The sequence below is a fragment of the Zootoca vivipara genome, chromosome 14, assembly GCF_965207765.1.
Source record: "Zootoca vivipara chromosome 14, rZooViv2.hap1.1, whole genome shotgun sequence".
Lineage (NCBI taxonomy): Eukaryota > Metazoa > Chordata > Lepidosauria > Squamata > Lacertidae > Zootoca > Zootoca vivipara.
The window spans coordinates 41,048,758-41,067,484 of NC_142597.1; the positions used below are offsets into that span (position 1 = coordinate 41,048,758).

At 44.5% G+C, this 18,727-nt stretch overlaps 1 protein-coding gene across 25 annotated transcripts in view; it reads left to right on the plus strand.

Annotated features, from left to right (window-relative positions):
- The window catches only part of BCAS3 (BCAS3 microtubule associated cell migration factor), a 454,932-nt gene that overhangs the window by 76,028 nt on the left and 360,177 nt on the right, over positions 1 to 18,727 (plus strand). For all 25 annotated transcript variants that reach the window (XM_088657501.1, XM_088657504.1, XM_088657510.1 and 22 more), the window contains one exon: positions 7,695 to 7,865. In XM_088657501.1, the coding sequence (XP_088513627.1) occupies positions 7,695 to 7,865 (171 nt within the window). The remainder of the gene's footprint in view (positions 1 to 7,694; positions 7,866 to 18,727) is intronic.

Sequence of the window (18,727 nt, forward strand, 5' to 3'; positions counted from 1 at the left end):
TCATACCCTCCTTGAGTGTTTTTGCCTTGCTGGAGTGTGTCCTTGAACTCTGATAATAACTAAAGGGCTTGTTTGGGGGATAACACGAGGTCATCCCCTACCTGCCAACCTGCTCACGCATGAAGTTCACTGGGTAAAGCAGCTCTCAGCCTGTTATCACACGGGGTTCTTGTGGGGATGAAATAGGGAGAGGGAGTCATGTAAGCCACTCTGAGCTCCTTGGAGGAAGGGTGGGATATAGTAATGAACAAGTATAAATAAATAAGTGTAAATGTTGACAGAATATAAGAGTTTTTACTGCCTTAAGCACCAGCAACTTGGTTAAAAGAATACGAAATCTGTCTACACCGATTGCTGCACCCTGGTGCTGTGAAATATGTGCATTCCTATGTGCATTCTGTTTTCACTAACAACAAATACAAAATTGCAGTGTTGGTCAGCAAATGCTTGGCTCTCGCAGGCTCTACTGATTATAACTTGCCAGCTTCTCACTTTGCGAGAGAAAACATGGTGGTTTTGAAGAAGAGGGATCAGAAAGGGAGTTTTCAATTGGAGAGGCCTGGTTGACCTCAACAAAACAACAACTCCAGAGAAACCCACAAAGGGAGGCAGAGGTCATGCAATTTCCTTAGGAAAAACAAATAAAACCTTAAAAAGGAAAAGAAATGTGTGTCCCATAATGATGACTGCCAATGCCAATGGAGCCACGGATAAATGGGGAGAAAAAAAATCACAGGTTTTGTATTGCTCAGGGCAAATGTGGACCTCCCTTCCTATGAGTTGTGGGTGGGGATATTGTGTTGAAGTTGTGTAGTCTGTCAGGTTCTTCACTATTACTGGGAAGGAAAAGTATCTTTGTTTCCCTTTCTTAATTTTATCAGCAGCATCACACTGTCATGTATACTTGGCTATTCTTTAAAACAACAACAAAACTATTCATTTTTAGATTGCCACCTGCATGTTTAAATAAGGGTGCCTTAGCTGTCATCCAGGGAAGCAGGAACAGATGGATCTGCTGGGTATTAGGATCATAGGAAGCTGCCTTATTCTGAGTCCTACCTGCAGATGCTGATGATTGAACCTGGGGTCTTCTGCAGAACAGATGCTCTACCACTGTGTACAACCCGCCCGCCCCTTTTGGTAGCCAAGCTTTATTTTCCCATTCCCCTTCCTTTCCTCCAAGCCCTATGACAAGAGGATTCAGGGGAGGAGAGGATTCAGCTTCTAGGCTGGGAGGCACTCAGAAGCCTCAAAGTGCTTGCAGAGGCTGTTAACCTTTACTCTTCCCTGAGTTCCAGCAGAATAGGTATTGTGAAAGCATATTCTCATTTTGTCCCAGTTTCTGGGGAAAGCCAGGAGCAGTTCAAGAGATTCCTCACTACTTCTGACTAGGGATGGAGGAGAACTTCAATTCAGTTCGCATTTAAAGGCAAAGTTCACCTAATTAGCACTTACCGAAACCATACATGAAACGAACCACAGCCATCTTTTGAAATTGGCACTTCTGTGAATTTTGCAATGCCATCCCACAGCGAAACAATGTGTCCAAAAATACAAATACCAGGGTGATATAAAAATGCATACATTAGTGAAATCAGCATACCAAAATGCATTACATTAGGGGAAATTGCTTTGCAGAAATGTGTACATTAGGAAAAATTGCCTGCAAAAGTGCTGTTAAGAGAAATTTGCACAAAGGTGTTGATGAATTTTCATGCACACTGTTGATTTTTTAAAAAATGCAAACTGATTTGGAAGTATGGAGAACTGAACATGATATTTGAAAAGAATGAAAAAATGAAATCTACAGGTTCAGCCACCCCAACTGCCAGTTCTGGTGGCTCATGGTGGAGGGGAGTTTGAAACTAGGAACTTCTCAAAGCCAGCTTTCATGCCATAATGCCACAACATGGCATCACATTAATGGGAAACCAGACATTAATTTTTTTAAAAAATACAGACAGTGGTGTTATCAGCATTTTTAACAGAAGTCCTTTTACATTTATTTCCGTTGACGACGTGACAGGCTAAAAGAAGGATGTTCTTCTGAATGTCAAACAGCAAATCTACACACCCAGGTTTCCGTGTCACTCAATAACATCTGTAGTCACTTCTCTCTTTGTGTCTTTTAAATCCCAAGCTGGCAGAAATGATTTGACACTCTCCACCCTCAAACAAACCCCCCCCCAACAAAAACACCCGGGCATCTGCTTTCTCTCGTTACTTGATAACTCCTTAATGAATACTAACAGCTTATGTGAGAGCCTGGCCATTAGCACTAATGGATCAGGAGGACAGCTGATATGGCATGGGAAAGGTTAAAGATTATCAAAGGGGGGGGGGAATCAGCCATCCCTCCTAGAGCCTATGCACCACTCCTGCAACAAGTTCAAAATACCACAGTGCGTTAAAATACTGTATTACAATTCATATTACAATACATGGGTGACGTCCAATGCAAGTTAGCTTTTGCCAACCTGCTGGCCGCATAGGAACATAGAAAAGCCGTTCTGGATCGATCCAACGGCCCATCTAATCCACCAACCTGTTCTCATAGTGACCAAATGATTCCTGTGTGAAGCCCACAAGCGGGACCAAAGTGGGCTCCCTACTTGTACCCATTTTGTCTGGATCAAAACTTAGCACTTCTGCCCTCTGATGCAACCCCACTGAAAGGCTCACTATGTGCATGTGTGAACAAAAGAAGTGCATGCTGGGTCAATACACTGGCCCATCTAACACAGCATCCTGTTCTCACAGTGGCCAACCTGATGCCTATGGAGAGCCTGAAGCCAGCAACAGCAACTCTCCCCACTTGCAATTCTGAGCAACTGGTTTTCAGAGGCATTCCACCTCCAGTGCTGGAAGTGGAACATAGCCAGTAGGACTAGTAGTCATGGATAGCCTTGTTCTCTGCGAGTTTGGGTTATCCCCTTTTGAAGCTATTGCCTCATTTATTTGTTTATTTCAGGATTTCTGCAAGTTGGGTATTCAGCTGTTTTGGGACTACAATTCCCATCATCCCTGACCACTGGTCTCTCTCTAGTGAGGGATGATGGGAGTTGTTGTCCAAAAACAGCTTGAGACCCAAGTTTGGGGAACCCTGGTTTATTTATTCATTTACTGAAGTATTTACATACTGTCCACTCACATTCAATGTCAAGGCAGTTGGCAATGTAAGATATTGCAGAGCAATACCAGATAACTACAGGAATGAGTGGCTCATCTAAAAAAGAAAACTGAAGAGGCCTGTGGGCATAGAAAAGTCCTTAGGATACGTCTGAAGGTTAACAGCAAGGATGCCTGCAGAATCGCTGATGAAGAGTGCTCCACAGCATGAGATCAGTCACATGAAATGCCTGACTTCTAGTGGAGTCCTGTCAGGCTTCTTTGGAACGAGGGACAACTAGGAGCATTGCGCATGGGCTCACTGACTAACCCATGATCTAATCCTGGACTCAAGCTACTCAGGGGTCATATATTTAATCGATTAATCATAGTTCATTTATATACTCAGTTTTCCACAAATACCTTGTGCTTAAAGTAGCTCACAGAAAACAGTTAGTTTGAAAGATAATAATAGCAGAGCAGCCACAATACAGGCACCCCCCCCCCACTTATACACAATCAACTTCTCTCCATTTCTCATTTTTCCATTCTTCACTTCTCCACATTCCACATCGGTTTGTGATTTTTTTTAAAAAAAAAATTCTCATGAAAATCCATCAGCTTTTTCATGCAAATTTCTCCTAATACACACATTTTGTATGCAAATTTGCCCAATATTAATATTTCTGCAAAGCAATTTCCACTAATATAATGCATTTTGTATGTTATCTTCCTGTGATATGCGTTTTTTTGTGCATATGACTTTGCAGAAGAACTGCATTGCAGAATTTGGAGTAGAGCAGGTTTTGAAGGATGCCTTTTTTCTGCTTGCATAATGTTTCGGAAGGTGCAAATTTTGTAGGCTCTCCTTTAAACTCACATTGAATCACCTTTCTCCCCTGTGTGTATAGGGGAGCGTTCAACTGTGCTTGACACATTCCTGAGCTGTAGCGACCTTGCTTGCCAGATCGGGGCGTTGTTGCTAGTTCTTGAGTCTCCCTTGAGAAGCCACAGTGACCCTGTTTGCCAGATGTGGGAACAGACAGCAGCTCCTGACCAGGGCGCCACCACCGCAAGGGGTAGCCTTTTGTTGCTTCCTCTAGTAATGCCTATCGAAACAAAGCATATGATCCGATGTCACCACGTCGTTCCATGTTTCCTTGCCCTCTGCAAACAACACCTTGTGAAGCATGATGGCCAATCTCTTTGCATTATGGTGCTGTGTCACATGCTTTAAGTTACTAGATGTTACTGGAGGAAGATAAGAAAAGACGACACAAAGCTGCTGTTCTTGGCCAAAAAAGCTTCCTTTTAATTCCAGTCTATGGTTGTACTGAATGCATTTGATACTTGGGTGTGGGGAAAGGATTGAGTTGTAATGTTCTTGTACGCCCTGCAATGTGCTTGTATGCCTCCAGTAACAAGGCATCTTACGTCTGCATAAATAAATTAAATGAAGCTCTCTCTCTCTAACCTGCTCTTTGATTATATCATATCTCTCTCTCTCTATGTAAAATTTACTGTGCGTTTATAATGCAGTTCCTTTCCTGTGCCTGGAGTATTGCATCTGCTCGTAATTACAGACGTTTGTTTAATCGCTTGTGGATTATAAAACGGTAGTGATTAATGTCTTGTCGAAAATGGTAGTGTATGTGTGTGTAGGAAAGGGATCTCCCCCCCCCTTCCCTAGAAGAACCTTGAAGAATTCAAGTGTTCCTTTTTAGGCCCCTTTTATCAGAGATCAGGGCTGGGGAATCTGTGGCCCTCCAGATCGTGTTGAACTACATAGTCCATCATCTCCGAACACTGGCTGTTCCAACTCAAGCTGATAGGAGTTGGAGTCCAGCAACACCTGGAGAGCTACAGGTTTCCCACGCCCGAATTAAATGGTTAAATCTGGGAGCTTAAAGGGTGGAGCCAATAAACTGGTTCTTCTCACTCAGTCCAATGAATGTACTTATCTTAGAGGGAACGGAGGAAATAATTGGGCACTAGAGGCGAATGGGCAGACTAGGTGTGGGTGGGAGCTCTTGTTCTCCAGATGTTTCCAGACTGCATCTCCCATCATCCCTGACCATTGGCCATTGTAATGGTGTTGTTGCGGCTACTCTCGAGGAAAGGTGCCCAAGTCTGTGCTTGTCTTTAACGGTTTTATTGTGCATAATATTTACAGTGCAGAGATAGCAGAAAACATGACCTCCTAGTCACTTGCAGAATCTGGGAGTGGGCGTTTCCTGTTGCATGACCAGCATAAGAGCTTGGGCACCCCGAAACGCCTCCTCCCGACCTTACGTTTAGTGGCGTGCCTTAATTTGGGCTCCGGAAAGGGCTGCCTGTTCCCCTCCACCTCTTGGTCAAGGCGGCTGAAGGGCTCTCCCACATCACTGAGTCTTGCCTCCTCCATCCTGCTAACTTCCTAATTCGTCCCACCTGACCTACTGCTGCTGCTCTCACTGGGCGAAGTGTTGGTCAGCAGGATGGGGGGAGGTTCCCTGTAGGAAGGTCCCCTGACAGCCAAGCTGAGTGGGGCTAATGAGAACTCCAACTTCTGGAGGGCCACAGGTTCCCCTGCTCTGTTTGAGGTAATAGAGCCCCCTTTATCCTATTGGTTCAGCTTATTATGGGACTGGGTGTTGTGAAAATACCCTTCCCGCCAGAGATGGTACTCGTGTCTTAGGCAACGATGGGCCGCTGAGTGATAGTGTGAAGCCTCAGCAAGAAGGTCCTGACTGATGGATCAGGCAAAAGTTCCACCTAGTCCAGCATCCTGTTCTCACAGTGGCCAACCAGATGCCCCCACGAGAAGCCTACATGTAGCACTTGAAAGCAGCATCGCTCTCCCCACCTGCGATTCCCAGCAGCTTGTGTGAATTCTCAGTCCAGGCCTTGTACAAAAGCAGCCTGGTTCTAACACCATGACACCAGAGGCTGCGGGGATTTCTAGGGTTGCTACGGTACCCTTAGACAGCTGATCGCGTCAATAGGCCTACTGAGGCAGTGCATATTGCATCTGGTTGCTTGGAGTGTATGTGTGTGTTTTCCAAGAAATTGTTGGCATGCCAGTTGTTTAAGGATTTTATTCCTTCCCATTTGTTGGGGGAGCTTTAAAAGGTTGGAGGTGGGGGTGAGGGATAAGACACCAAGACACACAAATGACAGGATATGTCTATTGCTAAAAGACTTTAAAAACCTAAAGACTTTTCCCTTGATGAAGCCTGGCTGGCTCCGACTTTTTCTTCTTCTTCTTTTTAAAAAAGTGGTAGCATCTCCATTAGCATTAATAGGGTAAGTACATCAACTGAGGCATCTCAGAGGTTAATCGGGCTTCCTGGCTGGATCGGTGCCGTCGATACACAGTGGCGCCTGGTTCTGTTGGCCCCTTCAGAGGTTTTCCTGACAACACACTAACAGAGTCTTGTGTGTAAGTCATTTCCCCATGAATAATTCAAGCCAAATGCTCGGCTACTAATTGATGAACACTAATGTGTTTTCTAATCACTGCAGTTTGAGTTTTTAGCACTAAACAAAGCAGTTGCAATTGATTTGTGGCTTGTCCTCCAGTCCGTCATCTGAACTGATTCCCCCCCTCAGCTCTCCCCCCCCCGCACACCACAACCATTTGGAATTTGAATGAGGAGCTTCATTTTGTCATTTCGCATATGAGTTTTTCCTTTTCTCTGGTCTCATTTCTGCATCTCCCAGAGGCCCTTTAGCTTATAAGAACCTAACATAAGAAGACTATAAGAGGAGGCTGCGGGATCAGGCCAAAGGCTCTTGGTAGCAGGAACTTAGCAGTACACCAATCAAACAGATGTGATATGCTGAGATAGAAGGACATCAGAAGAGCCCTTCTGGATCAGGCTAAAGGCCCATCCAGTCCAGTGTCCTGTTCTCAGCAGTGGCCAACCAGATGCCGGGGGGGGGGAGCCCAAATGCAGAACATGAGTGCAGCAGCAGACCTCCCCACTTGTGATTTGGTGTTCAGAGGCCTACCCCACCTGTGACAGTAGACAGAGAACATAGCCATTGTCATCACAACATCTTGTGGGAGCAAATTCCACATCATTTTACAATGGCGCTCCGACTCAGAAGTTAAGTCCTATTGAATTCAGTGTATGCATTTTGCAAAAGCTACAGCTTCCAGACTGGCTTTTCAATTGCGTTGACGCTGCTGCTTATTTATAATCTGCTCTTCAGTCTTGGTAATAAAATCGCAGTAAAATTATACAGGCTATCTTCAAAGGAAACCCTGCGTAAGAGTGTGTTGCAGCAGCCCAGCCAGGGAGGAACTGCAGTAGCTAGGTTCTGTCCCGTCAGGGGAAAAGATGGCGTGTGTATGTATGTATGTATGTATGTATGTATGTATGTATGTATGTATAAATAAATGGTTCTGTGAATATATATAAATTTTCTAGCATTATTATTCCTTCTTTGGTGCAGCTTTTTAAAGGAAATGCAGTGTGTAAAGGGTTTCAGCTTCATTCTCAGGTAGCTGTTCCTGTGCAACTTGCTTACAAGGGGCAAAACAAGTGCTGCGGTTAAAATGAGTTTTGCATTAACTGTTCTTTTTATTTCATTTTAAATAGACCATAAAAACCGGGCTCACCATGGTTGGGAAAGTCGTGACCCAGCTGACAGGCACTCTGCCATCAGGAGCGACAGAAGAAGAAATCTTAGCTCACAGCAATACCCGACGCAGTCCCTTGGTTCCCGGGATCGTCACGGTTATCGATACTGAGGCGGTTGGAGAAGGCCAGGTAAGAACATATTCAGAGGAGCAAAACAAAATAAAAGCATGAGTCTAAAATCTGTTGGAACTTTTCATCTTTAGCACATGGGTAGCTAGTCTGGTGCCTTTTTCAGTGCAGAGGTTCACTGCCCTTCCCAATTTGCCACCTAAAGCAAAGGTATGGCTAAAGGGCAGGCTGAGGAGCCTCTGGGAGCATCTCCCCTCTGTTTCACCTCCCAGGCTTTCCCAGGGCACAGCTTGAAAACCGCTGCACATAGAAGACCGGACAAGATGAAGTGGTTGCTATATGCTCCAGCTGATCACTGGATTCTGTAGGTGATGGCCTCCTGCCCTGTACCATCTTACCATGAGGTCCTTTCTGCACTATATTTGTAGCAGGCCTCTAGCATGTGTGTATTCTTCAGAGCTCTCTCCTGTCTTTCTGGCACCTCCTTGAACACCTTCCCCTTCCAACAATGTGCCTTTTAAGTAGAGAGCTTTCCCAGCCTACCTCTGTGTTGGAATGGTTTTTAGATTTTATTGTTTGTGCGTTTGGTGCCCTGGGCTTCTTTGTAGGAAGGATATAAATGTAATAAATCAATCCTCATCACCAGCAATATGGGGCTGTCACTGGAAAACAGCAGCTGCAAGTCGAGTTCCCTGGAATGCTTAGATAGGTGCACCTTAGTTATGATGGTTGTGATGTCATCAAGTTGTGCTGGTTCCTTCTCACCACATTGTTGACTGCTGCCAGCAGGACAAAGCCATAACAGTGGCAAGTCATGATGGAGGAACAGTGGAAGACTCGACACGAGATGGCTGTTTGATGTGGCAACCCGGTGTTTACCGTTGTGTCTAGTTCCACCCTAAACCCTCAGCTTATTTGGTGATTTTTGTACCAACTGATGCAAAATATAGCCCTGTTTTGTTTTGAGTCTCCCCTCCCCCGTTTTCCATCCTACCTCACCCCCACCCCCACGGGGGCTAAGATTATTTGTGGGTGGAATGGATTTATTGAACGGGAACTGCTAATTGGGAATGAATGAAAGCCAGCTCGCATGCAGCTGAAGAGGACTCAGCTAAGTGACATTTTTGACAGTGCCAAGTGTGAAGTGTCGCTCCGCATCTTTCTTGTAATTGCCCGACACTGATGTTGATTGGGGGTGACCACTTGTGTGATGTGGGTACAGCCTGATTGCAATGATGAATCCGTAATGGAGTGGGACCACCCGAGGGCCCAAAGCAACTGCTAAGAAAGAAAGAGAGAGATAGCGATTGAGATTGTGTTGCTTCTTAGAGGGCCTCATTGGCAGGCTTTAACTGTTCCAAGACTGAGTAAGAAGGGTCATAAGGAGTAACTTACCAGTGATCCTGAATGTTTGCACTAACCTCCAACATTTTCCAATTGATAGTAGGTAAACAGCACTGTGCTGGCAGTGCTTCCATCAATGGCTTCTAGCCACAATGGCTATGGTCTCCCTCCATCGTTCGAGACTAGTAGGCCTCTGAATACCAGTTGCTGGAAACTGTTGCACTCAGGCCCTGCTTGCTGACTTCTCACGGGCATCTTGACTGGCCGCATTTAGCTTTTTTCTAGCAAGTATCTATAGAGAAAGTCCATTGATGTTGGAACCACTCAGTGCTGAATGGAGCAGATGGGCAGCTGACCTGATCTTCTTGTGTTCGGATAATTTGCCAAATATAATTGTCTGAGAACACCCCTCTCCTCCCCACCCACCATTTGTCCAGTCTCAAATCTTCCATTCTTGGGCAAGGTGTTTGAGCGAGTGGTTGCTGAACAACTCCAGGCATGCCTGGAAGAAGCGGACCACTTGGTTCCCTTCCAGTCGGGATTCACGCCTCATCATGGGACTGAAACTGCCTTGGTCGCACTAGTCGATGATCTCCGGCGGGCTAGGGACAAAGGTGAGAGCTGTTTCCTAGTTCTGCTGGATCTCTCAGCTGCTTTTGACACCATCGACCATAACATCCTTCTGGACTTCCATCAGCCTCATGGCCAAGGATGATGGCAATTGTGATCAAGCAACAATGAAAAGGAACGGTTTAGGGGGAGTGCTACTCTACTTAACCACACTGGTGTGCAGAACAAATCTGGGTCTCCTGCACTTCAGTTTAAACCATATTGTGTGCGACTCACTATGCCGATAGTCCTTCTCTTTCCCCCACCTCCTAATTTTTATAAAATAACAATTGTTTTTCCAGCTTCAAACATGTTGCTTGGAGCCTGTTCCTTGAGAAACCGGTTCAAAGAAATACTTTCTTCGTTTGACCTCCAAGGACCTACTTAAATGCAAAATAACACGAATCCCAAAAGGTGGTGGGGGAAACCCCAAATATTTCATTTTAAGTTTTTATAAGGTTCAATTATCTCAGTATAAGGTTGTTGATCCATTCAGAGTTTATTATGCTTTCCTGGAAAATATTTTCTTGGCTTTTCCTACAGTGCCAGGAGAATGGGCCAGGGGTGGGGTGGGGGGAGCAGAGAAGGCAGAAAGAAATTCTACTTCATAAATTTCTCATGAAGCCTTTTTTAATGCAGTCATTATTTCTGACGTTCAGTGTCTGCTCCCAGACTCCTCCAGCAATAGCTTTAGTAATAAAATGATTTATCTTAGGTTTTTGAGTTGCCTTATATATGATTTAGAGGATTTTTGTCTGTAATGAACTTGGCCTCTGATCTTTATAGCAATCGTGAGCCAGCCTGCTTAATGGATTTGATGAAAAACTTTCGGGGTTTTGTAGTGTGTGAGTGTTGTGTATAGGTGTAAAAAGAAAAGCGCTTGAGTTATTCAGGTACATGGTGAAATATAAGTAAGGCATTATTGCTAAGTTGAGGGTTCCGGGGTTTTGGAGGTTTTTTTGTCTGACGCCTCTGAAGTATCACAGAATAACTACAGACTCTGCACTTGGACTATTCCCAGCCAGGAATAACATGCCAGCCCTTGTTCTTTTGAGCCTGGGGATCTTGAAACACTGCTGGAATTAACAATTTAGTACTTTTCCAGTGGTGAGGGTGGGCCTCAGTGTTTTGCAGCATGAACTTCATAAAAGGAAAAGGTATTCTGCCTGCAGTTCTGCTGTCTCGGTCCCTCAGGTCTCACACCAGCCTGTTATCATGTCCCCCGTGTGGCCAGAGGCTTATGACGGGCCAATAATAGAGCCCATAAGAACCTAAAAGGAGCCTGATTGCTGGATCAGGCCAAAGGCCCATCTAGTCTAGCATCCTGTTCTCACAATGGCCAGCCAGATGCCGCAATGGAAAGCCCATAAGCAGGGCTTGAGTGCAACAGCCCGTTGCCCACTTGTGATTCTCAGCAACTGGCATTCAGAGGGTTACTGCCTCCAGTACCTAGAGGGAATCTGCATGCAATTCCTTCTCACCTCTGGTTACCCGGAGAGTGGCAGCATGCACACCAACATTCTACAGCACACAGCTTTCCCCAAAGAATCCTGGGAACCACAGTTTACTTGCCCACAGAGCTTCAATTCCCAGCACACATAACAAACCGCAGTTCCCGTGATTATTTGGGGAAGTCATGTGCTTTAAATGTGCGGCGTGGTACACACAGTCATGGACTATTCCCTCTTGTCCTCACAATTCTGGAAGAGCAAGTTCAGAGAGATTTAGGTTACTTGGAAAATGTCCCTGCATATCTGAGATTTGAACCCAGGTCTTGTGACTTGTGTACCCTGAAAAGCTTACTTAGAGACCATACAGTATATGGGAGAATAAAGGTTTGCTTTTGCTCTTCAGGCTCTGGAACCTGTTGGACGGAAAATATTTTAGTGAACTTTTCTCAGCACAGACACCTTTTTGTGAAAAATTGCTTGTGGTAGCAGTTTACGTAGTCAACCCCCAACAGTGGTAGTTTTTGAAACAGAACTGTAGCACCAGGTTATTGGACTTGGCTGTTGTGTTTATATTTGAAAGCTGAATAAAAATAATTACCGAGAAGCCCAAACAACTTTGTGGTCAACCCAAATACATTAACAAGGTTTGTGAGGTTGTTTAAACTTCCTTTTAATGAAGTGTTAGCAAACTTTTCAGTTAGATGTAATGGTCGTTTCTTTGGAGCCATCAATTAGTTGAAATAAGTGAAAACAAAGATATACAGATTTCCTCTTTTTCTGCCCCCCTTCCCCTAATTGAAATTAAACGCATAAACTTTTAGTGGCTGGACTGATGTTTTCTTTTGACCTTTTGATTTTTGACTTAATTAATTCATTGGGTGGGACCACCCAGAGTTGGTCTGAAATAATGACCTTTCTCAAAAGCCTTGCAGTTTTGGGCCTCACTTTAAACCTGCTGAATGTCTTGTATAGCTGATGGAGAATGCAAAAGGAGCAATATTTTTTATTGCAATAGCTGCCCTAACTCAGCCTCCCCCAACTTAGTGCTCTCCACATGTTTTGGACTACAACTCCCATAAGTCCCAGCCATCAGGGTCTTCAGGGCTGATGGGAGCTAATAGTTGAAAACTTCTGGAGAGCACCAAGTTGGGTAAGTCTGCCTTAATCCAGTAAGTCAAAGCTTGCATAGACCTATGCACACGAAAGCTCATACCAATGACAAACTTAGTTGGTCTCTAAGGTGCTACTGGAAGGAACTTTTTTTTATCTTGTTTCGACTATGGCAGACCAACACGGCTAAGGCTAGGTACTCAAACCGAGGCCTGGAGGGTGTATTCTTCAAGCCATCCCCTCTGCCACCCGTCACTGGCTGAAATTCAAGGCAGAGGGATGCGCTGAGAGCGCAGAAATTGATGTGCAGTGAGTGGATGCTGCTGTCCTGTTGACCAGAAGGTCAAGGTCTTGGCATTTATGTGGCCAGTTCAGAAGCTGTGTAATGAACCTTGTTCACATGCCATGGTGAGCCAATCTATGGTTGATGTGGAGCACGTGGACTCCTGTTGAAGAGCTTGCGACTGCTTTTCTACTCCACAAAGAGCAAACCTCGGCTACAGCTTGTGGTTAGCAAGGAGAAAGAGCTTAACCTCGAGCCTGGGCTTGGACAATGCGCTGCACAGCATGGGAGCAGAAAAACCAAGGAGCGGCAAAGCAGCTGCGAGCTTCTCTCCAGGAGTCTTCAGATTTGCACAGTCCCTTTCGCTTACCATGTTGTGTGAATCACGGGGCCTGCCAATCACAGGGTCCAATGTGGAAGGGTTGTGTCTCAGTGAATACAAAAGGGGCTATTGGGATAACTTTGGAAGAGTTAAGAATGCTGTCTTGTGAATTTTGGTTAGGGAGTAGACTTTACCTGTGGGACGGACGGACTCTCTCTCTCTCTCTCTCTCTCTCTCTCTCTCTCTCTCTCTCTCACACACACACACACACACACAATGAAGCAGTGTACTGTACGAAATACATGACCGGTAGAAAAAGTTCCTCATTTTAGTCTAACTAGTCTAGAGAAGAACAATGCAGCCATGGTTGCTCCTTAGTTCTCTTGGAGGGTAGTTCAAAGATGAACTTTTCCCTTGTGGTCCGAGAGATAGGTGTGAGGAGCAGGAAGTTATAAACAGGATGCAAACTTAGATGTATTATTCTAAACAGCTACCAGATTTTTAGAAGACATCTGAAGGCAGCCCTGTTTAGGGAGGCTTTTAATGTTTAATAGATTATTTTATTTCATTTTTCTGTTGGAAGCCGCCCAGAATGGCTGGGGAAACCCAGCCAGATGGGCGGGGTATAAATAATAATAATAATAATAATAATAATAATAATAATAATAATAATAATTAACAACAACAAAGAGATAGAGAAGTCAGCTAAAGGTACAGGGATAGTCTGGGAATCAGGAGGTTCCATATTTGTCTTAACTCCACACAAACCCCTCTTTTACAAGCTGAGTTGCTCTCAAACTTCCAACAGGGCCCTTATTCAAACCCTGGTGTGCTTAGGTAGGACTGGGAAAGACCCCTGCCTGAAACCTTGCAGAGCTGCTGCCAGTCTGTGTAGACAGTATTGAGCTAGATAGGTCAATGGTCTGATTCAGCATAAGACAGCTTTCTAGCTTCTTATGAAAGACCCCATAACCAACACTGGCATTCTTACTCTGTTAGCCCTCTGGCTTTTGTTTCAAAAGGCATTGCCCACACTTTTTTGGAATCTATCTCAGTGCCGCCATGAGGGCTAGAAGCTTGGTGTAAGGTAGCACTTGGTATAAGGCAGCTTCCTGTGTGCTTGAAGGCGGCAGCGAATTCTGAGCCCGCACAAGTGACTCACTAGGCCGGGTCATTGGGCTTTGAGATTCTTAGTTTGAACCTTGAGCTCTTTTTATGTATGTATTCATTTCCGATTTTGAGCTGCCTAATAAAAAGAAAATCCTCTAGGTGACATGCCCACAGCAAGCGGAATAAAATGTAAGAACATAGCATACCAATGATTCAATAGTAAAACAATAAAGCTGAACCGGCAATAGTTCATTGATTTAAAATCCAGCTATCAAATCCAACTTGGCATAAAATGGAGACAATTCAGCCAGCAGCAGACACTTCAACTAGCATACTGACAAAACTCTCTCTCACACACACACCCCACACACCAATAGCTAAAACAGACAATCTGCATTGCTGTCAATCTGCAAAGACTAAGGCTGGGATACTCTTTTTGGCTCCACAAACTAGATCCTTTTCAGATTCTGGCCTCTGTGGCTGCCCAGCTGTCAATCACCTGATGTCACAGTGATGTGTTCTGTGTTTGGGTGCTTTGAAGTCACAAAGTCCCTGCAAAGAGCCCTGCGTGGTGCTTTAAAGTGACTTTAAAAATCCAGCCCACCCCCCCTTCCAGAAGTGTGTTAGACAACTGTTGCCTAGTCCCAGATGTCCTTTTGGGGGGCAAGCTCCCTCCTGTGGGGAGATCTGCCAGTCCCCTTCCCTGCCCATGTTAAGAATGCAGTAAGAGCCCTGTTGGATCAGGCCTGTGGTCCATTTAGTACAGCATCCTGTTCTCACAGTGGCCAGCCAGGTGCCCCAATGGGAAGCCCACAACCAGGACCTGAGTGTAACAGCAACCCTCTCCCCCTGAGATTCCCAACAACAGGCTTTCATAGGCATATTGCCTCTAACAGTGGAGGTAAACCATCGCCATGATGTCTCATAGCCATTGATAAACTTATCCTCCAGGCAAAATTCAAATACATATTTATTTGTCCAGGCACCTGGAAGGGGCTAGGAACATTCGGGGCACTGTAGATTTAAAGAATCGTTTTAATTATTGTTTTGAGTATGGCCCTGTTGTAAGCCCTATCACATTTAATGTTACTAACTGCCTTGGGCACCATAGCTGCCAAGTTCTCCCTTTTTTTAAGGGAAATTCCCTTATGCTGAATAGGCTTCCTCACGGGAAAAGGGAAAACTTGGCAGCTATGTTGGGCACCCTTTGTGGAGAAAGGGTGGTGTATAGATTTAATAAGCAGAGAAGCAAACATTGAAGGTTCCTCTTTATTTCAAATCCTGCCAAGTTTTGCTTTTCGCGTGAAAGCAGAGCTTCTAACTGTATGCAAAGAATATGCTGTAGAAAAAGCCATACGCATAACTGGGCTTTTCTGGATCCAGGGTCTTGGCACTTTTCTGTGCGACTCCCCCCCCCCCCACCGCCCCACAAACCCCTTTATTAGTGTATTGTGATATAGAAGACAATAAAGTTTGGTGAGGGAAGAGAGGAATGGCCAATAGCAGCAACATGCAACGTTAATTTTCATTCAATTTAAGGATTGATTTTTTAAAAAGGAAAAAAAAAACATGGCCAATGAAAGATGCTTATCAAGTATCAAGACTCTATGAGAAAAGCCATCCATGGGCCCCAGGCCAAGAACTTAACAAATAAATGACCTCCCAACAATAAAAGTTAAACCTACCATGTAGACTTTCATTGGCCCATGTTGTCGCCACTGTTTATTTACAGCAAAACTCTCTTTTCGCAGATAACGCAGTCTGCTACCCTCAGTGTTGACTTCCCCTGCATATTTTTTCTCTGTGTGTGCTTTCTATCTGCACTTATTATTGAATAATTCTCTTTATATATAAAAAAGCAACAGGATTCCCTCTGAACCCAATACTGTCTGCCTTAACTTTTATTAAAGGGGCTCTGCTTTTTCTCAAGAAGACATTTTTGTCGCAGATTAATGGCTCGAGCCAAGCCAAAGGCTGCTCTGAGTTTACGCTGGATTCTATTAAAAGGGAAGCAGCTGTTAACGTTGCAGATTTATCACATTTAGCTTCCCCCTCCTTCTCCCTACTGATGTTTGACCTTAGCTATAAATGTTTTGAGGTGCTCATTGTTTTTCTTTCAGAGTTCTTTTTTCTCCACCCATTATTGCTGCTGAACATCTTAAAAAATTTGAAGCTGACATTATATTGGCTCTGTCAGATTGGACAGATGAGGGCTTCACAATTATAAAAAAAAAACAATTTGGTGCTGCAAAAAAAGCAGAAGGATAAATACTTACTTTTTATCTGCAGTATCTATCTATTGCCCACCCTTCAACCTAAGGTCCCTGGATGGGTTGCAAAATTAAAGCACAACATTAAAAGCAATTCAAAACAATCATAAAAATGAGATGGGTCCTAAAAATATATACAGCTCAAGTGTCAAAAATCCAGGGTAAAGTGGTACATCTTTTACCTTCTCCGGAAGCTGTACAATGAAAGTGGGAGCTCCACAGCTTAGGGGCTGCCACAGAGAAGGCCCTGACCTTCTGAGGGCAGAGGAACCAGCAAGAGGGCCCCCTCTGCCGATCTCAGCACCCAAGAGGGTCTGTACGGAAGGCAGTTTTTCAGTCCAGGCCTTCTTTTAAGGAGTCCTCTCTCCCTTTCTCCCCCAGCCTTCTTATTCACCTGCGTGAAATTTCTTGTCGCCTCTGGCTACCAGGCTAGAGATGTATTTAAAGATTGGTTTACAGGGCACCATTAAAGCTAGGGAAATGGCTCTCTGTCTTGTCTATTATTTCAGCTTCGTTCAGTTGATCCACATACACATTTCCCTCTTCAGGAGTATGTGTGCAACACAATGCCAACCACGTAAATGGGAACTCGAAACATAGCAAACCTGTAAGGGCCACAACTCAGCAGGAGGAAATTTCAAACGCCGACCCGTCTGGATGGATGAATACGGTTGAACATGCTGCTGTGGTTACAAGGGTTCATGCGATATTTGAATTCCTGGGTTAGGTTCCTAAATTGTTTAGTCTGCCTTCTTTTGTTCTTTATTTAAGCATTTGGGGGGGGGGGGAGACACACAACACAACCCGCTCCAGCATACAGTAAGAAAAGATCAAACACAGATCAAATGAGGCATTGCAATCCAATGCACTCAGGCAGGTCAGAAATGAAGGAGAAAGGCATCTACTTTACTTCAATGCCCAATTAAATATGTTCCATGCCGTAAACAAACGTGGGTAGACTTCAGGATTGCAGAATCTACAGAGGCTGATGAAGTGGAGCCGGGTGTCTGGGGGGCAGTGGGAGGCACTTGCGGCACAATCCAACCCCAGGGTGAGAGAGTTTGGATCTGGTGGGTCTTGTTTTTTCATACCCTGAGCCAGGGTTACACCAGTCCCTGATCCCCGCTAAGCTTGAGATACCCCAGTACAGATCTCCAAAAAGGAGTGTTCCTGATGCATGGCAGATGAGGCAAGGAGAGACTTTCACCTATTCCAAACTGTTTTTATCTCAGTCATGTGACCTAGGGCCCAGTCTATCAGAAAATCCCAGTCAATTGTTAGCATTCAATAGGCAATCGGGGAGATATAGAACAAGCCAGGAAACAGTCTCATAGTCTGTGGGCACTAGAAACATCTTGTTCAGAGTTAGGAGCTGAGCCAGATGACCCTGCCTAAAGAATAGGGCCTTTTTAGTGTTGGCTTCATATCTCTGGGAACGCCCTCCCTCAAAAGGCATGTTTGACTTCTTCATATTTTTTTTAAGTGAGCCTTGGTCTTTCCTTTTTCAATCTGTCTTTGTGTGAAGAGGTGGTCAGGATATTAAAAGAATACTGCTCATATATATTTGCATTTTTTATTATATTTTTGATTGTATATATTGGTTTGCAGATCCAAGGTGATTTTTGCTGATCTTTTACCTCTTGGTATATTAATTACTTGTTCATATTTATTTAATGTAAGACCCCTTGAGAAAACTCTTTCATGTTTGGAAAGGTGGCACAGAAATTCTTAAACAAATATATACATGGGAATGGTCAAGAGGTAGAAAATGTGAGGTAAATTAATTGTGGCACAAGGCAGGCCAAAAATCACACAGAATAAAACCAGGATGCCTTGCAGTGTGTGTGTGTGTGTGTGTGTGTGTGTGTGTGTGTGTACCACAGTTCTAAATCTGTCTCCTTTACTGCAAGCAAGTTCACTACTTTGGGGTTTTTCTCAGGACACCTGAAGGTCACGTTAGTCTTTTATTTGTCCTCCTGTTTTAAAGGGACGTTCCACTTGTGTCCTCCACTGTCTAGCAATGTCAATCTCTCTGTTGAACTTTAATCCAGTCAGTATTCACTTAAGCCCTCGAGGTCGAATCTGTTCCCTTTCGAAAATCGTCAGCTCTCTTTGGGGAAGTGAGGTCGAGCAGCTGACAAGACGAGTGGTGATTTTCGGGGTCTTGACAGAAGGGAGACTTAATGTTGATTTCTTGAGTGCCTACTTGCATCTCCTTTCTTGATCGGAGGAGATGTAGCTGAGGAAATATTGCGTTCCTGTGCGTTATGCAGGATAATGGTCAGATTTATGAACCTAGCCTCTGAAAGAGTTTTTCTAATGCGCTTTCAGGGATGGCGGCGACAGGCCAAGGCTTTGGGGTCGGAAGAAGATGGTGCTGCCGTGGGGGAAGGAAGGATGTTAAGGGCTTGATCTCTCCAGAA